Source organism: Pelodiscus sinensis, chromosome Z, assembly GCF_052426305.1.
Source record: "Pelodiscus sinensis isolate ZL-2025 chromosome Z, ASM5242630v1, whole genome shotgun sequence".
NCBI classification, from domain to species: domain Eukaryota; kingdom Metazoa; phylum Chordata; order Testudines; family Trionychidae; genus Pelodiscus; species Pelodiscus sinensis.
In genome coordinates this window covers 32,811,064-32,835,600 of record NC_143085.1, presented here as the reverse complement: position 1 = coordinate 32,835,600, position 24,537 = coordinate 32,811,064, and the positions used below count along the sequence as shown (strand labels likewise).

General features: G+C 48.0%; 2 protein-coding genes and 1 non-coding gene across 3 annotated transcripts; all 3 read right to left on the bottom strand.

Annotated features, from left to right (window-relative positions):
• Window positions 1-457: 457 nt before the first annotated feature.
• Window positions 458-16,693, bottom strand: LOC102445040 (disintegrin and metalloproteinase domain-containing protein 9-like). The gene is made up of 3 exons (XM_075898737.2): window positions 15,331-16,693; window positions 8,918-8,975; window positions 458-1,192 (listed from the first exon to the last, which is right to left on the bottom strand). The coding sequence occupies exons 1-3, from the start codon at window positions 16,691-16,693 to the stop codon at window positions 1,060-1,062; spliced, it is 1,554 nt and encodes a 517-aa protein (XP_075754852.2). The 3' UTR covers window positions 458-1,059.
• On the bottom strand, window positions 8,836-8,907 carry TRNAC-GCA (transfer RNA cysteine (anticodon GCA)). The gene has a single exon. It is a non-coding gene; the product is annotated as a tRNA-Cys (tRNA).
• Window positions 16,694-16,702: 9 nt separating the features above from the next.
• Window positions 16,703-24,434, bottom strand: LOC102444800 (disintegrin and metalloproteinase domain-containing protein 20-like). The gene has a single exon (XM_006114434.4). The coding sequence runs from the start codon at window positions 21,174-21,176 to the stop codon at window positions 18,960-18,962; it is 2,217 nt and encodes a 738-aa protein (XP_006114496.3). The 5' UTR covers window positions 21,177-24,434; the 3' UTR covers window positions 16,703-18,959.
• Window positions 24,435-24,537: the final 103 nt, after the last annotated feature.

The window sequence follows — 24,537 nt, the reverse complement described above, 5'->3', positions numbered from 1 at the left end:
ACAGGTTAGGTCAGGCACACGGTGACAACATCCTTCCTAACGGGGAGGAAGTATAACACCATCCTAATAAATGGTTAGGCTGATGTGCATTAAAACTGTGGGTAAAAGATAACAAGATCTAGTAAACACACGTTAGGCTAATATTTCATCTGTAATTCGTACTATCCCATAAGAGAGAGAAAGGACTTTTGAGAACTGTGAATTTCTTGTTTCCTCACACACACACCCCAAATTTCTGGCAAATCCAGATTTAACTATGACTTCACTGTTATCTAGATGCTGAATTTTACAGCAACAGCAGGATATCTAGCTACATTTTTAACACTGGCCCATCACTGTTACCTTAGTACCTCTTTTTCTTACACATTTCACTTCCACAATCACAGGCCCCTTCTATTTGGACTAAAGGAGAATCACCCTTCACAGGGAGCACTATAGCATCAATGGCACACATATGTGCAGATTTGATTATATCCATTTCAGGACAGTGCAGCACAAACATACACACAAGCTATGGCAGTGGAGTGGTATTTATTTAGTATCAGGACTAAAATACTGCACAAACTAATAAATGTGTCCTCATAACACCTTGAAAGGTAAAAAAGATGTGGAAAAAGACTTAGATGTGGAAACCAAGGTGCAGAGCGGCTAAGAGCTGTGATCAAGACAATGTAGCAAATCAATGTCAAGATTTGTGCAGAGATCTGGCTCCAGGTCTGTGCTCTGAACACTAGACTGCACCATTTCCACTGGTTAGTTCTGGGTGGACTGTTTCTGACTTTTCTTTCTTTGTGACACACTGACATTGACAATTCAAAAAGATGAAAGTAGATAGACAATGCTTGGTTCCAAGCCATATTTCAACAAATTACAGCAGAAAAACATGTTTTTAGTTAAAGCAAATTACTGATTTGTCAGATCCAAACAGTTGTGAGTCAACTTTCTTGGCTTCTTCACCATATCCCAAAATCCACTATTCTTTTGCAATCATTGCATCTACTATCCCTCCTACAGTGGAAGTGCTAATGGACTACATTAGAATTTTCTAGCTGGATTCTGTCAAAGTGCAAGCAGCTCCAATACCCAATATATATATAGCTCTGTTCCAAAACCAAGACCCCAATCCAGCAACTGGATGCACGTGTAGAGGTTCTTCAGCTGCGGCACTGGGTCACTCCATCTTAACTGCCCACTGGAGAAAGACAGCAAAAAAATTATCAGGAATATACATGGGTGGTGGGTACAGGCCCTAGGAAGGCAAAGGTCTGAAATTAAATTGGTTAATTTATCACTGACATACGATTCCTCTTTATTCACTGGAGTGTCTCTGGATTTGAGCACCACTATAATATTTATACCATTGTTCCCTGCAGGCTAGTTAAATGGTCACGGAGGGCCAAATTTCCAAATTTATTTAGTTGGCTAAAGCTGCAGATAGATGCCTGAGGTATTCAAAAGTCTCAGAGGGGTAGCCATGTAGCCATGTTAGTCTGTAACTTTAATAACGAGTAGTCTTGTGACCCCTTAAATATTGAGAAAAATATGTAGAGCATCATAAGCTTTGTGGGCAAAACCCACTTCAGATGACCTGGAGTCTGAAGAAGAGGGTTGTGCCCACAAAATCTCATGATACCGTATATCTATATCTATATCTATATCTATATCATTTGTTAGCCTCTAAGAAGCCATAGAACTACTCGTTTCTAAACAGGTTAGATGTCTGGAATGGCATGCTAAAATTATATTATATATAGCCACTAGGTGGCGCAGTATAAACAGAACCGTGAAGTCTGCCCTGTATAAAGAAGACATGACAGTACTACAGGCAGTCCCCGACTTATGCGGATCCGACTTATGTCGGATCCGCAGTTACGAACGGGGCTGCCCCGGAGTACACGGACTGCGGGACCTCGCGGTCCTGCCCCCCGTGTACTCTGGGGCTTTCTCTGCGTCTCCCTGGTCTGCAGACCAGGAAGACACAGAGCAAAGCCGCGGAGGGGCCCGAGCCCCCCCCCCACGGCTTTGCAAAGCCTCGGGGAAGCCAGCAGCGGAGCAGTCCAGGCGCGCCTAGGTTGCCCCGCTGCCCGAGCCCTCCCGCGGCTTTGCAAAGCTGCGGGGGGGCTCGGGCAGCGAGGCAGCCCAGGTGCGCCTGGGCTGCTCCGCTGCCGGCTTCCCCGAGGCTTTGCAAAGCTGCGGGGGGGCTCGGGCAGTGGGGCACCCCAGGCGCACCTGGGCTGCTCTGCTGCCGGCTTCCCCGGGGCTTTGCAAAGCCGCGGGGGAAGCCGGCAGCGGGACAGCCCAGACGCCCCACGGCTGTCCCGCTGCCGGCGTCCTCAGGGGCTTTGCTCCCAGTATCCCTGGTCTACTGGTCTCCAGCAGACCAGGGAGACTGGGAGCAAAGCCGTGGAGGACCCAGGCGGCGGGACCATGGTGCGTCTCGGTCCGCCGCCCGTGTCTTCCTGGTCTGCTGGGGTGGGGGGGGCGCAGCTAGTACGCCCCCTCCCCAGCAGACTAGGCTTTTCTCCGGACGCCTGTGGCAGAGCAGCTGGGGTGCTGCCGGTTGGTCCTGCAGCACTGCTCTGGGCGCTACTGGACCAACCCAGCAACACCCCAGCTGCTCTGGTCCTGATTCAGCCGCTGCTGGTCAGTTTCAGCAGCGGCTGAATCAGGACGCCTGGTGCAGAGCAGATGGGGTGCTGCTGGGTTGGTCCAGTAGTGCCGAGGAGCGGCGCTACTGGAGCAACCCAGCAGCACCCCAGCTGCTCTGCCCCAGGCGTCCTGATTTAGCCGCTGCTGAAACTGACCAGCGCTGACTACAGGAAGCCCGAGGCAGAGTTGCTCTGCCCCAGGCTTCCTGGAATCAGCTGCTGATCAGTTTCAGCAGCAGCTGACTTGGGGACGCTTGGGGTTCTTAAATTGATTCTGTATGTAAATCAGAACTAGCGGTCAGTTTCAGCAGCGGCTGAATCTGGACGCCAGTTCCGACTTACATACAGATTCAACTTAAGAACAAACCTACAGTCCCTATCTTGTACGTAACCCAGGGACTGTCTGTAGTGGGACCATATTTCCCTGTGCTGAATTTGGCACACCTGGTAAAATTACTCATATTTAAGGCTATGTTTAAATTAGATTCCTCTTTTGAAAGAGGAATGTAAATGACGCTGATCGAAAATTCAAATGAAGCGCAGATTTACAAATCTTGCCCTTCATTTGCATAATCCACAAGAGCGCTTTTTTGAAAAAGGATTTTTCGAAGAAGAAACCACAGTCTAGACAGGTCTTTTTGAAAAAAACCCACCCTTTTTCAAAAAAACCTGTACACCTCATTTTTTCGAAAAAGGGGTTTTTCATTTGAATTTTTGATCGGCTTCATTTGCATTCCTCTTTTGAAAAAGGAATGTAGTTTAGATGTGCCCTGAATGAGTTCAATGGCAATCAAGTGTACAAACAGGCTAGTAACATCAAGTTGACAGAGGTCCTATTAAAAAGAAATACCGGTTGAACCTCTCTGGTCCGGGACTCTGGTCTGGCAACATCCATAGTCTGGCATGACCATGGATATTGCTGGATCAGAGAGCCCCTGGACTGGAGAGCCTCGGCTTGGGGCAGTGGAGTTCTGGCACCCTGGGCAGGGTCAGATTATCCATTAGGCACTATAGGCACAGTTCCATAGGGCCTATGAACAAATTTAGGGCCTAAAAAAAATTAATAAGGGACTTGCAAGTAAGAAAAAAACCTGCTAAATCAAACTATACAGTTGCAGCAGCAACATCTCCTTACATCCCCTTATTAGCCTCATCTAATTTAAAGGCCTATAATGAGAAGAGTGTCTAGGGCCTACAAAGACCGTAATCTGGCCCTGACCCCGGGGCAGCCTTGGGGCTGCAGAGTGCTGGCAACTCTGGGGCTGTCTGCAGAGCTCCAGTGGCCCAGAGAAGAAGAACCCCGGTGGCCCATCGCTGGCTATGGAGCTTGGCAGCCCCAGAGCAGCAGAGCCCTGGTAGCCGCGGAGCAGCTGAGTTCCAGTGGTCCTGGGGCAATGGAGTCCCAGAGCTGGCCAGGGAGCTGGGAGCCTAGTGGCCCACGGGCAGGAGAGCCTGGCAGAGGGACTGAACTCCCCTGGTCTGACAAACTCCCTCTTTCAGTACCAGTCAGATCCCAGTGATGCCGGACCTGGGAGGTCCAACCTGTACTTCCTAACTGGATTATTTTTCTTTACCTTCTCATCTTTAAGGCTTTAGGGTTCAAACAGGGAGAGGTCTCACACACACACACTCCCAGACACCTTTCCCCCACGGGAGGGATGTGATGGACTGACCCAGCATTTCCTGCCTGGTGCTCTTGCCCTCCAAGCCTGGTTGGGCCCTCAGGATGGACCCTACTTCTCCTGGTATCTGGTACAGCATCCTCCTGGGGCAACATGGGGAGGAGCACAAAGGGGCACATGACCTGCTCCCCAGATTTCTGCCAGGATTTACACTAGAATACGGCCAGCAGCAGCACTTCATGCAATGGAAGGGATGGGGAGCTGCTTTTGGCCACAGGGAAGAAAAGGTGAGAAGGGCTGATTTGGAAGAGCTAATCTGTCGTTCCCCCCCCCCCCCCCCCACTCCATGACTGCTCCCATGTAGCTGGAAGCAGCTAATCCCCTCCTACCCATGTACTGTTAAAAGGTAGCTAACATTTCCAGGCTGCTGCTGGCCAGCAGCATAACCCAGCCACCTCCAGTCCCCTAGCTATTGCAGTTATAGGAAGCAGTTACGCCCTGAGGATACATCGTGTACCAGGATCCCAGGAACCTGACCACAGGGACTTCAGTGAACCTAGCCAGGATGGTGGCTCAGCAGAGGAGGGTGCCTCAGGGATGGAGCAGCCCCACATTCCCTGGGAGCGGGACCCGCCTGGAAAGGGGTGGGCAAAGACAACTGGTGAAGAGGTTCCAGGGGGACACAAGCCACATGCCCCCCAGCCTGGGAAAGGGCCAGAAGAACCCCACCTCTGCCTCAAGCCCCTCCCGCACCCTTGCTTTGCTCATGCCCCCCTCCCCTTCCTCTGACCATACTGCACAGCTTCCAGCGAGGCCGCCTTGCTGAACTTTCCCTGCCGCAACACTGCTGCCGGCACAGGTCCTGCTAGACTCCCGATGGCTGCTTGCCTGACCCTTCAGGGGTCCATACATTGTCCCCTCCCCCCCCCCCCCATCTCTGGTAGCACTGTGGCAGGGAAGGTCCAACAGGAAAGCTTTGTCTTGGGCTGCGCCAATCCCAGGAAATGGTGGGACCGCCCCTTCACTCACCACGGGAAGTGGTGCAGCAAGTTCAGAGAGCAGCACAAGCTGGGGCCATCTTGCTATGATTTTTCCCCCCACTGTAGCACTGCTGGTGAGTGACTGTTGGGGAGGGGCCTGCTGCCAGACTGGCTCTCTGGGGAATGCATGCGACCCCCTCGTGTATCCCCACGTCACCCCTGGGAAGGGGGTGAAGAGGGTACTAAGTCCCTGCCTGAGGGCTGCTGTGGAGCCTGCAGGTTCAGGGTGTGAACAGGCTGGAAATTGCTCCCTCCCACACTACTCCAGAGCTTCACTGAGGGGTGGAGACACTTCCCTGTGACAGCGGAGTGTGGGGCTTTGGCACATGCAGGGCTTGGCTCATCCTGCCCAGCACCCTGGGCTGGAGGAACTTGGGCTTTCCTGGGATGTTGACTCAGCCAGCGGCAGTGGGGGAAGGAAGGGGCATTGGTGGTGGAGGTCCAGCTACACCCCTTCTGCCTGAGGGCCAATCACCCTTCTGCCAGAGACCCTGCCCCTTCCCTCAGAGACCCCACCCTTTCAGCAACCTTCCCTCCTATCATATCATATATATATAGTAGCCCAGCCGTGGCGCTTGGCTGACTTCTGCACTGCTCAGCCAGGCTGCCGCGGGGGAGCCCAAACAGCCCCATGGCGGCCCAGCTGAGCGGCGCAGAAGTCAGCCGAGTGCCATGGCGGGAGGCAAAGGGGGCGGGGCGGTGACGTGCGGTGTGACAGCGGCTCCAGGCCTCAACCCCTGGCTGTGAACGTCACCTCCCTGCCCCCCTTTGCCTCCTGCTGTGGCTCTCGGCTGACTTCTGCACCACTCAGCTGGGCTGCCACACGGGAGCAAGTGGCATAAGCGACCATTTGGGCTCCACACCCCCTATGCAGCACAGGGACTACAGAGCCCAACGGCCGTTTGGGCTTCGCAGTCCCCCAAGTGAGAGGCAGAAGGGGGAGGAGAAGAGAAAAAGAGAGACGGAGAGAGAGGCAGGAGGCAGAAGAGAGCTGAGAGAGAGAGGGGGAGGCAGTAGGAGGAGGAGAAAGAAAGAAAGAAAGAGACACAGAGCAAGAGATCGGAGGCTCAGGAGAGAAGACTGACATGGAGGACAGACCTGAAAATCCCGTCTTATGATGGGCTAATTGGCTAGTCTAATCTATAAAGGAGAATGTTTGTATGTTTCTGCTCCAATAACTTGGACCCTATAAGAGCTACCGCAACCAAACTTTGCATGGGATAAGCTTTGCTCCAGGAGAACATTTTAAGGTACTGTGGGAGGGTGTGACAGAGGCCCCACTCCCCCCCCCCCTTGCACTAGCTCCGCTGGCGGCAATGCGCTGCCAGGCTGCTGCTGTTCTGGGCCTGTGGCACTTGCGCAGAGGCAGCGTGCGGAGGACCACCCTCGCAGTGCAGGCGCGCCTCAGCCAGCGTGCAAACCGGCGGGCAGCTGGGTGGAAAAGGTCGCTGATGGTTAAAACCGGCACCGGGCCAAATACAAGGGGGGGGGAGAGAGAGAAGGGGGAGCAGGGTTGTCTCTTTTGAATGCTGCCACCCTCCCTCTTCCCCGCCACCTCCCAAACTGCCAGCCTGTGCCCCACACGGACAGCGCCCCGCTCCTCCCCACCCTTCCTCTGCCATCTCCCAAACTGCCAGTCTGTGCCCCACATAGACAGAGAATCTGATTTTCTTCCACCACATCTGTCCAAGTACCCACCTATCTAATAGATAAAGGAGAATGTTTGTGAGTTTGTGCTCTAATAACTTGGATGCTTTAAGAGGTTCCGCAACCAAACTTTCCATGGGATAATCTTTCATCTAGGAGATAGTTTTAAGGTACTTTTGGACCCAATTGGGGTCCCGCCCTGCCCCTCGCAGGACCTGCAGCCCCGGGCACGAGCTGGGGCACCCCTTCCGTGTGTAGCCTCCCTGGACTCGCCTCCTCACACCTGTGAGGTTACATAACTGACTCTCTGCACCGCCCCCCCCCTGCTGGCACACAGTGCCACCACCCCCATGTGCACAATGGCTCAGGCACCCGCCCTGCCCCCAGCAGCACCTGCAGCCCCGGGTGCAAGCTGGGGCACCCCTTCCTGCATGTAACCTCCCCTCCACCCGGGGTCGCTCCCCACCTGCCATCCTCCCCCTCCGAAAACCAAAATGAAAGCTGGCCAGCCTTTCTGCTCAGCTCGCTGGGCTTATCCAAGCAGAAGGAATCCATGTGCCTGCTACAGCGCAGGGCGGAGGGACGGTTAAACCCTCGATGCTTGACACTACTGTGAAGCCAGCCGGCTGCTGTTCATACTGTGAGGGGGTTAGAGGTGAGCTCTGAGCTTTTGCTTACCAAGACAGGGCAGGTGGATCCCTGATCCAACCTTGCAAAGAGAAGTCCCCTTGCTACTGGCCGCATGGCTGTGTACTGTTCTCCTGGGGGCTGGCTGCTCGGTCCTGGGGGGAGGAGGGTCCTGCTGCTCTCCCAGGGTCAGGTGTGGGCCAGGAGCCATCTGCCCGCAGGGTCTGTGGCTCTGGGGGTCCCCTGGCTCAGGGTCCCCTCCTTGCCTAAATTTCCTAAATGTTGTCCCTCTGGTTTCCCGAGCAATGCTCGGTAAGTCCAGCTAGTAAAAGACTAAAGGGCAGCTGCTCCCAGAATTCTCCTGCTACCTGTGCAGAGAGGAGAAAGGGGAGTTTGACTAGGGATGGTAAGTGACACAGAGGAATGCAGAGTGGGGGTGAGGGAAAACAACAGATCAGGACAGATTTCTCTTAAAGAGACAGAATGTGCCTTCTCTCAGAAACTTACCCAGCAGCAGTCAGCACACACACACATGCTCTGTCACTGTCACACACACCCAGTCAGGGCCATACTGTCTCTATGCCACACACATTGTCACATACACACTGCTGCACACAATCTGTGTCACAAAGTCTGCCTCACACACACAGAGTCTCTCTTTCTTGCTCACACACTCCCTTTGTCTCTCTCTGTAGCCCAGGCCCACCCTGCAGCCAGAGGCCCCCATCCTTTCTGGGGGGATGGACCACAACTTTAACCAGAATTCATAAAGTGGCCACTCTGTGAAAATAATTGCCCGCCCCTCCAGTAGGGCTGTGCTGAAAGACCAGCAGAGAAGGCAGCCAGCCCCTCATAATGCCGCTGTGCCTTGCCATCAGCCCTGCATGCCAAACCCCATCACCAGCCACTGCACACTCCCTCCACTCATTGCTAACAACATAAGAATAGCCAGCCTGGGTCCAACCAAAGGTCCATCTAGTCCAGTATCCTGTCTGCTGACAGTGGCCAATGCCAGGTGCTCTAAAAGGGACTGAACAGAACAGGGATGATCCTACCCCTATCGCCCATTCCCAACTTCTGACAAACAGAGGCTAGCAACATCACTTCTACCCTATTTATTGAGCCCTGTTAAATCTTGGCCTTCACAACATCCTCTAGCAAGGAGTTCCACAGATTGACTGTGCATTGCATGAAGAAATACTTCCTTTTCTTTGTTTTAAACTTGATTCCTATTTAAAAAATAACAAAGCTAGGGAGCACCTGGATTTGAAACAGGGACCTCTTGATCTGCAGTCAAATGCTCTACCACTGAGCTATACGTCCTATCACTTACTGTGCTTGTGCAGATAGCAGGTAAGAATGGATCCAGAGCGCAACAGGCACCACCAACACTAGAGGAGAGAGAGAAATTTGCCCATTAAAAAAAAAAGTCAGCATGCCTGCAGAGGGGCTTAAATACATGAGTGTCCCACTAAGAACAGGGCGTCCAGACAGCCCAAATGATCTGAGGAAGTGGGTCTGGCCCACGAAAGCTCATCATCTAATAAACCATCTTGTTAGTCTTTAAAGTGCTACATTGTCCTGCATTTTGCTTCAGCTACCCCAGACTAACACGGCTACATTTCTATCAGTGATGTTTCTGACTTTCTTGCTAGCAAACATTTACTATTCAGAGCTGCTGCATCACTTTTTGGATGGGCTTGTGTGTGGGGCTTTTATTCCCCTCCCCTTCAATCAGAAAGAATCTTTCCCACTGCGATCACATTGCTCTGCATGCAGGGTGCTAACGCTAGGATTTCGGAGCGCAACAGCATGATAATTGCTGGAAATAATCCAGGACACTCTGGATGCAGGTGAAAACAAGCAGAGGATTTATTATACACCAGCTGATGGAGTGACACTCAGGGGTTACCCTGGTGAACACTGGTTAATTAACACAATACAATAGGTTATATAGTCAGCAGGTGGACGGAGGAAAAATGATTTGATAGGTTTAGCAGCAAGACGAAATGAGCACATAAGCCAATAGAACTACTAAAGATTACATAATATCTCCGCCCATTGCAAAGTAACAACTTATTAATTAATATACAGGTGGTTATTGTTTAAATGCCAAAACATGTCAGCAAAACAGTAATAACATTTTAGTTTGCATAGATGATGATTTTTTTTATTGCAGGCGGGTATGGCCTTGAGTTGGTGCAGCGCTTGGTTTTTAGGCTTATTATTTAGGAGTGAAGCAAGACAATTTAAGCAAATTTTATGAATGTTATTTTAAGCAAAATGTGTTATGTTACCAACTGGGACCCTGTTCGAGTGTTTTAGAACGTGGTTGCTATGGTGCCCAGGGTTTTTTACTGCCTGCAGCTCTTATCCTGACTGTGGTGTTTTCAGGGTTGATCCCAGGATGGAGTCATGCTGTTTAGAGGCCTACTAGCACATTTAGGGCTGCCTTAGTTTACCCTACAATAATGTTCTGGGGCAGTCTGAGAACATATATGAAAAAGGGTTGCAGGTACCTACAAGCTGTGCCTGGCCTCCCATTGAGTGAGATGCAGAGCCCAGCTGCTAAGGCTGGAGGAAGTAACTAGGTCAGCAGTTTTCACATGTTTAGTCTCATGATCCAGTTGAAGAAAATTGTTGATGCCATGATCAAACATCATGTGACTACCGGTCATCAACTAGTCAATCGGGATCTACCAGCAGATCTTGAAGCTTCTGTCAGGTGATCCTGACTGGTTTGGCCAGGACGCTATCAAACGCTGGCACTTCAGTTGCCCCTCCACCCACTGTCTTGCTGCTCCTGCTCTCTGCCTTGGAGCTACATCCCTGGGAGCCTCCTGCTTGCTGAGCAGGATGTGGGATGGAGAACAGGGGATGCTGATTCAGGATGTCCCTCCTTACACCACTCCTGTGCCCTATCTCCACTAGGGATGTAATAGTGTAGATGATTAACCAACAAGCAAAAGCTTATAGGTTAATGCTGTAGACTACACACATTGCTCCCTCTGCCACTTGCCAGTACATTTTTTAGCAGACTAACCAGTAGCCCAGCTCAGTCCTGGCTTACAGCCAGTCCTGGACCTACCCCTGCTGTGGCTCAGCATTTAAAGTGTATTAGGAGCCAAGCAGGCAGACAGTCTAGCTCAATTCCGGCTCATGCCGGGTCCAGGAGCTCAGATTCCTCCCCCGAGAGAGGGACTGTCCGGGGACAATAGAATAGTTGACTAACGGATAAGAATTCATGAGGTTAATCAACTATTCAATTAACTGATATTTAAAATCCCTAATTTCCACACAGGAAGAAGGGGATGGAGGGAGCTTGGCAACCAGGAGAGGCCCGAGGCGGGCTGTGGCAGCTGGCGCCCCAGGCTGAACGCACAATCAGCCCCCCCACCTGCAGGGCCGTCAATGGACTGACGTAATCATTGGGCGCCCTGGGTGCCCCATTGAAGGCAGTGCCCTAGGTGGCGGCCGAGTCCGCCTATAGTCACAGGCCACCCTTGTTGGCAACGCAAATCTCTGTCATACTCATACACTGTGTGTCTCTGTCATTCTGACAAACACACACTGTCCTTCACTCTCATCTCCCAACCCAACAGGTACACGGGGGGTTGTTGTTACTTCTTTCCCGGCTTGCAAAGTGGGTTGTTTTTGGTTTTTGACTGGTCTGGGCATTTCATAACTTTCATTTCTCTCTTACGCTTAAGTTTAATTCTTTGAGGAGTGAGTCATCTAAAATGCTGAACCCGTCATGACTGGAGTCATTATCCCTGTGGTAATTGCTGCTCCTGGAAGTGGCTGGTGTGTCCCTGCAGCGCCTAAGGAAGTCAGAGCAGGGGTTCTCCACATGGTGCCCTTGCCTGCAGACACCACTCTTGCAGCTCCCATTGATCAGTCATGAGGAACCGTGGCCAGTAGAAGCTGTGGGCTCAGGGCCTCTAGATGAAGGGCTGCACATGGCACCATGGAGTCATTGCTGTCCATGCCAGCTGCTTTCAGGAGTGATACAGGGCCAGGCAAGAGTAAGCTCTCCATCACCTGGAAGCCATCTCAGTTAAACAGTGCCTACCCAGAGAATGCCCCCTGAAACCCTGTTCCAGTACTGAACTCCCTCCTGCCCCAGACATGAGTTCTCCTGCATCCAAATTTCTTCCAAGAGCTTTCATGCTGGATCCCCTCCTAGAACTCAATTCCTCTCTCACACTCCAAACCCCTTGGCCCAAGACCAGAGCCTGCACCCCAACCTCTACTCCAGCCTGGTGAAAGTGAATGAGGTTCGGGGAGGAAGGGGGATGGAGTGAGCAGGGTGAGGCCTTGGAGAAGGGGTGGTACAGGGGTGGGGCCTCAGAGAAGTTGGGAAGGAAGCCCGGGAAGGGTATTTGGGTTTGAGGTAGATCTTACATTGCACTTAAATTGAAAAGGTAATCTTGTGGTTAAAAAGGTTGGAGACCACCATGGGCTCCGGAGTGAGGCTGAGAATGAGAGCTTTGGGATGTAGGAGGGGACTCCGGCTTTGAGGGTATCAGGTCTGGGGCAAAGGGGCTTACTTTGAGTGGCTTCCAGTCAGCAGCCAATGGGAGCAAGGAGCTAGTGCTCAGGGCACGGGGGCTAGTGCATAGAGCCCTGTGTGCTCTCTTTCCCCACCCATACCTAGGAGCTGGGCCTGCTGCCAGCTACTTCTGGGGTGCAGCACAGTCTGCATTGCCAGGATACCTGATCCCCCTGCAGCCATAAGACCCAGGGCGCAACTTTTCACGACTGTAGTTTGAAAACCACTGGGTCAAACATTTAAAAGTCTCAGAGGAGAAGCCATGTGAATCTGTATCTGCAGGAGCAACGAGAAGACTCACAGATTTATTTGGGCATAAACTTTCATAGGTAAAAACAAATGCCCAAATAAATCTGTTAGTTTTTAAGGTGCCACAGGACTTCTTGTTGTTTTAATATTTAAAAGGGTTTTCAAGGACATGTTTCCAAATAAGTTAGAGGTGTGAGGAGAGTAGTCACTGGGTTACTGCATATGTTTGTGAATTTTAGCACTTACACAGGAAACCGCTTTACCAGGAATGATAACAGGCCTGAAAAGCCTACCATAGAGTGAGACTGAAGCAGCTTGATTTATTTAGCTTATCCAAAAGGAGGTTGAGTGGTGACTTGATTGTGGCCTATCAGAAATTGCAAAGGGAGAGGATTTCGGAGGAGAAAGCACTTACACAGACAATGGTAAAATAAGATGAAACAGCTGAAAGTTGAAGGTAAACAGGTGCAGAGAAATAACCCTGTTATATTTTGCACTTTAATTAACCATTGGAATATTTTTCAGCTGCCCCAGGGTCTGGTCATTTTAAGGGCCTCACCATAGCTGCTGCTACTATAGCAGTTGCCAAAAACCTCAGGTCCTTAAATCACTGCCAGAGCCCTGAGCAGTACACTCTAGGCACCACTGAAGGACTTGCTGGGGGAGGCAAAACACCCGCCTTGCCCCTTTTAGGGGTGCAAAACTGGGCCCTTCACTGTCTTGCCCAGGGGCCCAGCCTGTCTGTTGGTTGCCCTGTTTCTACCTCACTTGAAGCCTGTAAGTCAGAGGTGGGGAACCTAAGCTTGCCCTCAGCATTGGGGAGAGTGCACTGGTGCTCCAGCCCCCAGCTATCCTTCTGTGAGGCTGGAGCACACAAAATCTACTAGTCTGGGCCTGCCTTGGCTCTGGTGTGCAAGCAGAATGTGGGGAGTCCGGGGCCATGTCAATGAGGGGTCTGGTTTTGTTTTTGGATTGGGGAGGGGGGTTGTTGTTGTTTTGTTTTGTTTGTTTTTTGTGTGTGCATGGTCCCCGACTGATTTTTCTGTGGGTCTATGGCTTCCGATCCAAAAAAGGCTCCCCATCCCTACTGTAAATCATGACTGGGTGACACACCCTAGCTCAAACAATTTATGGACTTCATTCAGAATTGTTTGGTAAACTTCTCTGCCCTGTATTATGCAGCAGGTCAGAGTAGCTGATCACAGTCACCTTAAAATCAATTAACTCATTTATCACCACAGCCTCCACTCTTGTGCTGTAGGCACATCAGTATTATTGTTTCCATTTTACAGACAGAGATTCTGAGAGTGGCAAGTGAGGTAGAGATGGTCAGCGATTTTCCAAAGCCATAGAAGAGGGCAGAGAAAGTAATAGGATGGAGGAGTAGTTCACTCTCAGTGGATTGATCTACACTGGGAAAACATGTGTTTAAAACTAGCTAACAACACTATTGATTCTCCCACTATCAACAAACCAAATTCTCCCCTTGACTTCCCTTACTCCTCATGATTCCATGGCATATCGGGGGGTTGACGGGGATGCCATCAGTGATCAATTTAGTGGGTTCTTACTCAACTCGCAAAATCAAACCCTGGTAGATCAATCTCTGGAGAAGTACCTGGCTTTTGCAAACTGCTAGTATTGATAGAGGTGTAGTTTTATAGAGATAAGTAGTTTTGCTGGGCCTCTTGGGTCACCTATCTTATAAATTATATGAAAGAGCCCAGAGTCTTAGCTGAGTAATTTAAAAACCATTCATGAATTTAAATAAGTAATTTGCAGGGTGATCTTCCAGCCACTCAATTTAATAAGAACCTGTTTCATTATAATTTTTGTTCAAATCCTGTGCTGAGCTGAAAACTAAAACTTTCATGTTTATTTGGCTTTACATATTATCTTTATTTATACCCAAACCAAACCTATTAAAGTCTAGGTATTCCTTACAGGAGATATAATGTGAATGCTAAGAATTTGTAACTAGTAAACTGGTTCAAGGCTAGGACAGCAGTGGAAACTTAAGGCAGCAGTGGAAACTTCTACATTATGGCCTTTCCATTTTGCATTTCAGTGATGTTGGTTTCTTTCTGCAGAGTTCTTTATATTCTTCTCTGAAAGATGACTTTTTGGTTGAGCCCTCTTGAATGATGTACAACACAGAAATGATGGGATACGCTTCCTAAATCTTATGGCAGCAGCAATAAGACCAATGAGAAGGAGGAGACCCAGACCAAATATTGCCCAATATACCCACCAGATTTCATAATGCAGCTTAGATGGGGGAGGGCCACTGTCAATACTTCCTCCAAAGCCATGGAACTGACAGTTTGGAGGGGCCCAACCCCATATACAGTGACAGTTTTTATTATTGTTGCAAACTCCTTTTCCACTGCAATGTATATTCTCATTGCAAGCTTTTTTGATCATTGAAGCAGCAGTACATGTCCGATTCAGACACAGCTTTGTTTTGCCGCACATTGTGCCATCTATCACCATCCCGATATCAATGATATCTATCCCTGCATCTATGCCCCAGCACCACCCATTAACCACAGGTGTTTGAATAATAGTTTCATACTCCTCCAAAACAGGAATGGTTTTCACATTCACACACTGCAGTCTCCCACACAAGCTGTTGTTTAAGTCACATTTCGCAAACTCAGTTTCTTTCCCGTCACCCCCACAGTTGCCAAACCGATCAGCTTTTAAATTCAGCTCATTGAAGCACATTTTGGGAGCAGCCTTAGCTCCTTTTCCAAAGATACTTTCACACTGTAAATTATGGGTGGCACATTTCCCTTTATAACAGTAGCCGTTGTCACTGCATGGATTTCCGTCCTGCTCATACACATCTTCAGGACACCATTCAAAAATCCCATTGCAATATTCAGGCAGGTCACACTCATCTGAAATTGCTCTACATGTTTTTCCTGATGGAAGAAACTTACATTTTCGACAGCACTGTCCAACAGAACAAACAGCTCCTCGCTTCAGCGTGCAATTGTGATGGCAACAGGGATCCTTTCTGCATTGTATCCGGTCCCCACAATCACACTCTTCTCCCTGGTCCACTACTTTGTTACCACAGCGCTGGATGGTAAAAAGTTTGTGAGGTCCAGGGACGTTATACAAACAGTTTCCTTTTCCTTGATCCATTAGGTATAAAAAATCTTCTTTACTGCAGTTACTGAATAGACTTGTTTTTGAATTTCCTTCACTCATAATGCAGCTTTTTTGATTGCCACACATACAGCCTTCTTGATCATGCTCCATGCCAAGATTATGACCCAGTTCATGACAGACAACTTTTGAAAAGAGTATTGGCCCCTTATAAATGTAGGCTTCAACTGCTGCTCCATAATAGTTTTCACAGATCCCACTTACATATGCCCTACCAACTAATTTTCCAAAATTTTTATAAATAAATAGGTGTGCAACATCATGTTTCACACGTTGAGCAAGATTAAGTCTTCTCCAGTCATTAAAACCTTGAAGAAGCAACCTAATGTCTTGAGGAATTCTAATGAGGTTGCTTTGTGTCCAGATTTCTAGCCCAATCAGAAGGACACGTATTTTTAAAGGTTGAAAATGACTATCTACCATATTGACTGTGTCAACAACAAAATATGTCACATTGGTTTGATTTTTCCCATGATGGTCAAACAGGTTTTTGTCACCCACTATAAAGAGCTCAATATACTTGGTGTGTCTGAATCTTATAGTCAGGTCTTTCCCTGTTAAATCCTTCCTACTCTCCATTAAAGCTGCTGGACGTTTGCTTTCTCTGTCAGTTACGTCACACGTCACAGGCATGGGTTCCATCTCCTCAGATCGATACAGAAGGTGCTGGAAGGTAAAGGAATTCTCCACAGGTTCAATGCCGTAGCTTAAGCTCCCAATCTGGAAAAAGCCTCTGAGTCCAGAACAAATGTTGAGGGCCGCAAGTGACTCGGGGGTATCTTCCACATACCCATGATAGTAGCAATCGTCTGGAATATGGGGCTGATCTACCTTCAGTTGACCTCTATCATCATAAGTGAAGACTGGGAAATTTTTTACTAGGAATCCTTTCTTCTGCTTTAGGTGAACAATGTGGATCTTTCCTTCTGCCTTGATGGCATAGGACACTTTGTCCTTGGGGGCACTGGCTTCCTTTGGCGCTAGCTTCCTTGGAACTATCACTTCATAGGAAGCAAACCCTGGCGTTGGAGGAGAACGACCGTCTGTGCTGGGCACGAGAGGCCCCAGTAGCACCACAGAGATACCCAGTCTGAGGAGCAGCCCTTGTCCCAGCACTGCATCCCTTGCCATCTCAGACACTTCAGCATGAACGCTAATCCGCTCTGGATTCGATTTATGGTCGTGCTGCCCAAACTGGTGCAGAGAAGGGAAATCTTGGTAGAGTGTTAACTCAGCAGAGCGGCTCCTTCACCCAGAACAGCCCAACATGTTAAAAAGCAACAGGTAATGCCTTTCTCTCCACTCCCAACTGTTACCCATGACCTCTGACAACTGTCTCTCTGAGCTTTAGAGAGTATAGACAGTGAACTTCTCCCTTTATACTTGACACCCCAGATCAGTGTCAAGAGGGCTGGCTCCCATTCACACCCCCATCTCTGTGGGCCTCACCCATCTCTCTTTTGTCACATTAAGGGCTCACCAGCTGGGCAATGACGAGTACAACAGGTCTGCCAAGAAGCCCATCTAAGGAAGCACAGCCCCACCTTCAAACCTCTGTATGCAAGGAAATTCAGACTTTTAAACAGACAAAACCAAAAACAGGTTATATTGAAACCTGGAAATTCCTGCTGCCTTGGAATAGCCAGGACGGCGGTTGATTGTTTTGGTTCCTCTTTGAATGTGAACATTCTACGGCCCACGGCTCTGGGTAGAGGAGGACTTAGAATGCCGCCAGGTGGGGCTTGTGCAGAGACAGATTTTAGGGCTTGCCTGTTCAGAATACCCTGGCTGTCAAAGGGCTAGGTGACACTTTTCCAAGTGATGCCAGAACCCAGCGCCATGAAAGCCTAGCTATGCCCTGTTCCATGAGTCATCTCTGAGAGGCACTGATGTAGCTATTCAAGCTACCATTCACAGACGTCCTCGTTATGTCGCGGGTAAAATATTGCTGCACCTGGCATATGGGACCCAACCATAGGACAGAAATTAAATGGTATCTAGCATTTAGCATCGCCCTAATTCCTGTAAAATCCCAGACCACACATCCCAACCATTCATGGCTGTCAGTCATCCACTGCTGCCTTTTCCTTAAGAAAATTGAGGTATGCGTGTTTGGCAAAACACTTTGATGTGCGGGAAAGGGACAATTTGGAGAATGGGGCGCTGGATGGCTGCCAGCAGCTCCTATTCTGACACATGGCAGGGAGGGCTGGGGAAGCCTGAAATAGAGGCTTGTGACTGTCACTTTGAAGAGTCATGAATCAAAACAAAACTACTTTTTTTTCCTGGTCTGCCTTCAGACCATTGAGTGATTTTCTGTGGGATTCAAAATTCAAACTGAATTGCCCTCTCCCACACTGTTTGCTGTTTGGAGGGAACTCCACTTGCCCTCTCCTATACCCTGGGGTGGGGTAGGATGGGAGTCACTGCTATTTATCCCTCTCTAGCCGTTGCTTTTATCAATAACCCACCTCCCCTCTGACACTCTCTGGAAACCCTCTTTGGCTTCTTCCTTCACTCATCGTATTCTGCCACGTGCATGCACCTATACCGATGGTCTTCCCTTTCCCCCCACTCCACAAACTTTTTTCACAGTGCCCCTTTCCACTGCCTCACAGAATATGAGGCCACCCCCTTTCCTCTGGGCAGCAGAACTTTAGCCGCACGGGTAACAACGGGGGACTTGGACAATGTCCATTTCTGTGAAAGACTGCCTACGATCTTTCATCACAGCCTATAGAGAAATGGCAGCCATCTTAACCGAGGGCTGCCTGGGGCTTCTATCTCACTGAAAAAAAGGAGAGATGGCAACCACTTGGAAAGATGACTTTTGCTGAAGGGGACAATATTTCCAGTCTGCTGAGGGGAAAACCAGGGGGTTGTAAAGAAAAAAATGGCAAAACCTTAGCCCTAAATACTTAGTTTTTAAAAGTCCCAGTTGGATCTCATCCCCTCCTCTGCCAGGTTTTAAGTAACTTCAACAATATTTCTTAAAAAGACACATTGGCAATGAAGTGGGAAGCGAGGGTCCTGCATTCCAGTCAGAGCTCAGTTTCAAACCTTGGCACAGACAAGTTGTGAATTACTTAGGGCCTGGTTGGAGGAGGAAGTTAATAGATTTAAATCCCCTTTTTAAAATTCAATGACCATTTCGCTGTTGATTCCAAGACCAAATTTATTTAAATATTTAAAAAAAACCCAGAACAAATCATCCAAAGTGTGTGCGCATGTGTGTGTGTGCATCTGTAAAGTAAATGTACATGAGTCCTACTGAAAGTAATCATCCATACCCATTGATTCTCTCGCAGGGATCCCTAGAAATTTCCACAGCTGCTCTGAGAAACAACAGACTTCCCACTTTGCGCTGGTTTTTGGAAGCTAATTCTGACTTTTTTTTCTATTGGCTCCTGGTAGTTGGATTTCTTTGCCTAATTCTTTCAGCTGCTCTGCGAATCATTTTTGATGCAGGCTTTTTAAGGATGACAGCAATACCTGCTGTGATGATAGCAGCAGCAATGGTTATGCCCAAAATAGTACCGATAAAGTTAAAGAGGCCAATTTTGGTAAGTGGTGGGGGTCCGCTGTCAATGCTCCCTCCAAAACCAGCAAACTGACAGTTCGGGGGGGCCCAGCCATTATTACAGTGACAGTTCCCGTTACTGTTGCAAACCCCTCTTCCACTACACTTCTTTGCAGTACAGTTTGATGTCAGCACTTGTGTCTCATTGACACATGTATGATTAAAACAAATCTTGTTTGTGTCACACTTGGTGCCATCTTCTACTACACCATTATCATAGAGCTCCATCCCCAAGTGAAAGTCTGTACCCCAGCACCAGAGATTGTCCACCGGAGTTTGAATTATGGTTGTATGATCCTCCCACCGAGGTATCCTTTTTATATTCACACACTGCACCCTTCCACACAATACGTTTTCCAGTTTACATTTCTCAAACTTAAATTCTCCTCCATCTCCCCCACAGTTGCCAAACCGATCCCCTTTTGTATTCACTTCTTTGAAGCAACTTTCTGGAGCCGCCCTTGCTGCTTTGCCAAAGAGGTACTGACACTGTAAATTGTGAGTGGAGCAGTACCCATGAAAACAGTAGCCATCATCACTACATGAAGTCCCGTCTTGCACATAAACATTCTCTTGGCACCACGGAGACGTCCCATTGCAATACTCAGGCAGGTCACATTCACCTCTCTTCCGTCTGCATGTTCTTCCTTCTGGAAGAAACTTACAATTGCGACAGCACTGTCCAACAGCACAAAGAGCCTCTGGCTTCAATTGGCATGTGTGATCACAGCAAGGGTCCTTTTTACATTGTGTTTTGGAGCCACAATCACACTCTTCCCCTGGGTCTACTATTAAGTTGCCACAATGCTGCAGATGAAATAGTTTTTCAATGTCTGGAATGTTATTCAGACAGTGTGCTTTCCCTGACACTATTAGATCATAATAGTCTCTAGCACTGCAGTTACTGAATTGATGGACTTGGGTACGATGCGCATTCATGATGCAGGTACTGTCATTAACACACACACAGTCTCTGTCATCATGTTTCATACCAATATTATGTCCCAGCTCATGGGCCACCAGCACTGCAAACTCTTTGGAAGGGCCATGCATGAATGCTTCGACACCTGCTGCCCGTTGCTTATCACAGACACCACCCAAGTACGCTTTTCCAATATTTGCTCCAAAGTTCAAATATACAAACAGGTGTGCTACATCATGTGATGCCCGTGGATAAAGATGACGTTTTCTCCAAACGTTAAAATCGGAAAGAACCTCATTTATATTGTGTGTAATTGTGATAGGGTTGTTTTCTGTCCAAATCTCTAGGCCAGTGAGTAGTATGCGAAGACGAAGAGCATAAAAAAGCTCATCTATCATATTGACGACGTCAACAACTTGCATCGAAATGTTAGATATATTTCTGTCCGAATATTCAAACCGCAGATTGTCCACCACTATAAAAAGCTCCAGATACTTAGTATGCGACCAAGGATGAAATGCTTCCGCTTTGGGAATGAGTCTCCTCTCCATTTCAGAAGCTTTATATTTTATTTCTGTGGCTGTCAATCCACATGTCTCAGGCATGGGTTCCGTCTCATCAGATCGATACAGAAGGTGCTGGAAGGTAAAGGAATTCTCCACAGGTTCAATGCCGTAGCTTAAGCTCCCAATCTGGAGAAACCCTCTGAGTCCAGAACAAATGTTGAGGGCCGCAAGTGACTCTGGGGTACCTTCCACATGTCCATGATAGTAGCAATCCTCTGGAATATGGGGCTGCTCTACCCTCAGTTGACCTTTATTATCATAAGTGAAGACTGGGAAATTTTTTACTAGGAATCCTTTCTTCTGCTTTAGGTGAACAACGCGGTTCTTTCCTTCTGCCTTGATGACATAGGACACCTCATCCTGAGTGGTGCTGCCTTCCTTTGGCGCTAGCTTCCTTGGAACTATCACTTCATAGGAAGCAAACCCTGGCGGTGGAGGAGAACGACCGTCTGTGCTGGGCACAAGAGGCCCCAGTAGCACCACGGAGATACCCAGTCTGAGGAGCAGCCCTTGTCCCAGCACTGCATCCCTTGCCATCAGACTCATCAGTATTAACACTGGACTAAACTGAATGCTCTCTGGATCCGATTTATGGTCGCTGCTGCCCAAACTGGTGCAGACAAGGTAATTGGTGGGGGGTGTTAACTCAGCAGTAATTAAATCACAGAGCAGCTCCTTCACCTAGTACAGTCCTGCATCATAAAAAGACACAGGTAATGTCCCTCTTTCCAATTCTAGCCACTGCCCGTACCCCCTTACAAACTTCTTGCCTCTAAACATTTTAATGGTCAAGTTATCTTCCCCACATTCTCCTTGCGTATCACCAGCTAGATCTGCCTGGAGTACCATAGCTGCCTGCCAACTTTCACATACATTTTTATGGGCGTGTCACCTCTGTATTTTCCCGGGTGCTCTCTGTCTGACAGGGCAATACCACATCCAACAAAGCAGCAGGCCAGCCAGGGAGCCGCCTATCTGGCTGTATTATACAGCACTGAAACACTAACACATCTCTCTATTGTGAAAGGAAACATAGGCTCCTGTGCTGTGAAGAGGAAAAGAGTTTTAAAATGTTACTCCCAAAATTTTTGCTGCAATGGAATGGCCCAGACAGTGTCTGTTTCTCTCTGTACATCTTTGAATGTGAACATTCTACAGCAGGAAGCTCAGAAGGGCTTAGAATGCAGCCATGTGTTCCCCTATGCAGAGAGGAGCAGGAAGGTTTTGTAACTGATGCTAATGGGATATGTTGCATCTGTAAGTGTAAATAAGGACTCATATAGACTCTCTGCTAGCTAGCGTATACTGGGTTATGCAACCCCCCCCTCCCCGATGCTTTATGAGAATTGGCTTATGAGTATCAATATGCATAATTCAAAGATGCTTTGAATAACTCATGTAATCTATTTTAATGTCACAGGCTGCTAGATCTGTATATCCTATTTTTGTGTATGTATCATTCTTGAATGTGAAGGTAGAAATATGAAGAACCACCATGAAGGTAAGAATTTGCCTGTAACAAGTTTCTTAATGGATTTGAATTAGCTTATCTGTTTATTTTAACTTAGTGACTTGGATTTGTTTTCACTTGCAACCACTTAAATCCTGTTTTTATACTTAATAAACAAAAGTTTTTATTATCAAGTCCAGTGTAAATAATTGTTATCTGGGGAGAACAACCACTGTGCATCTCTCTCTTTCATTGATAAGGAGGGCTGACCTAACATTACGAGCTTTACCTATGTAAAATTTTTACACAGGGTAAGACACATTAGTAGGGGGGGAAGGGGGTTTGGTCCCATTTGGTAGTTGGTTTCCTGGGTGTGGAGCTCTTAGAACTGAATCCTCCCTTTTACTCCCTGTCAATTTCAGGAGTGCAGAAATTTATTAAGAATTTTTTACTGATGAGCTTTTAGTCGGGTTTGTGTCAAGGTGTAGCATCAAGGACAATTAGAACATACCTTTGGATAGTCACTGTTTTCTAGACTTCCTGCCATATTCTACCAGGATCCTGAAGATAGCAGAATGATATCTAATGCAGACTGTAACACTGTGACATAAGAGATACTTAACTGCCCAAGAGGCTACCAGTCTTATAGTATAGGTTCCTTTGCTGAAAGGTTGAACAAAATTCTATGAGAAATCTCGGGACAGTTCCCATTTTGTGTAAGGTTCTTATAAAAGCAACATCATTCCAGCTATTTGGTGCACGGAACTCCTCGTTCACATTCCATCTAGAAATCTCAGCAAAGCGAACTCAAACCATGCAATGCTTTCCTTGGCTTGTTCCATTTTCTTTAATGCAGTGCCTTAGGAAGTTTTCCTTTTATACAACTCTAAGAAAATAAGAATAACTAGTTTCTGCTTCCAAGAATATCCGTACAGCATGGGATCACCAAATGTAAAAGGAGACATGAGTTTTAAAATATTAAATGGAGTCCTAGTTACCATAGTAGAAATATATCAACTTTCTCTACAGTAAGATATACATTAGAACAGGGGTTTCAAACTCCTGGCCTTCAGCCAGTTGCAGCTGAAATGATTACGCAATCTGGCCCGGGACTCCCAAGCCATTACTGGCCCAAAACAACTCTCCTTCCTGCCATTGCTCTGCTCTCTCCCTGCATAGCAGTCCATCCTCCCAAGCATGCAGCTGTGGGGATGCCTGTGTGGGCCCAGTGCCATACGGCAGCAACAGCCATGCCCACCTGCAACGGCAGGAGCCACAGAGGAAGTGATGCTCAGTAGAGTGAGTGCACCTGCCCAGTGTGCTCTGCTCCATCAGCAGCTCCTGCCACGAGGGGTGCAACTGTTGTCATTGCATGGCACCAAGCCACTCTCCCCTGGTGATCCTCAAAGCTGTGTGCTTGAGGTGGTGCACCATGGGAGGGGGGGTCAGATAGCAGGCTTATGGGCAGATAAGGGACTGGTACCCCTGACCTGACCTGTTAGGACTCTAGGGCCTGATTGTGTAATCACTCCAGCTGCGATTGGCCTGTAAGTTTGAGACCCTTTTAGTAGAACCTCAGAGTTACAAACTGAGCCATGAACCACACACCTCATTTGGAACCAGAAGAGCACCATCAGGCAGCAACAGAAACAAGAAAAAAAAAGCAGATACTGTGCTGTGTGTAAGTGTAAGCTACAAAAATCAACCAACCAACCTGCATGTTTCTGCTGCACGGTTAAGTTTCAAAGCCGCATTAAATCAAGGGGCTGTTGATGATGTAAATTGTATAAAAACAACTGTAACTCTTTGTTCAGGGTTATGAACTTCAGTTCCTGATGTGTTTGTAACTCTGAGGAGTGTATACTCTGAGAGGATGAGGCTATGCTGTATTTTTATTGATCGTAATGCTGCCACCTAACTCCTCGTTTTTTGAGTACAGGATATGTTGAAAAATCACCCCACTGTTGGCAGAACCACGTCTCAACCACAGTTTGTTTCAAAATGGCGCTTGTTCGAAACAGCGCCAGAACGTGATTATGCAAATGAAGCGCAGGATATTTAAATCCCCGCTTCATTTGCACTTTCAATGTGCTTTATTTACATCCTACAGAGGGGTGTAGAGTAGACCTAGCCATAGTTACTAAAGAGATGTAGGTTACCTTGTCTACTGTCAGCAAGAGACTATCTGTATTTGTATCTCTTTGTCTGAGGCTTTGTCTAGCCCAGTTGTGTAATATGCCCTTAAATGTGACATTTTACCTTAAAACACTTTAAAAACATGAGTAAGTTAGGCCTTCCAGCACTCTTGTAAGGTACAAAGGGATTAAACTATTCCCTTCTACTACATGCAGGTAAAACCGAAGCAGAGAGGCCAGATGACTTATAGTCAGAAAAAAGAAACCATTTGTTCTCGGCATTGACCACAGGATAGTCCACCTCTCCCCTTCGGCCTAGAAG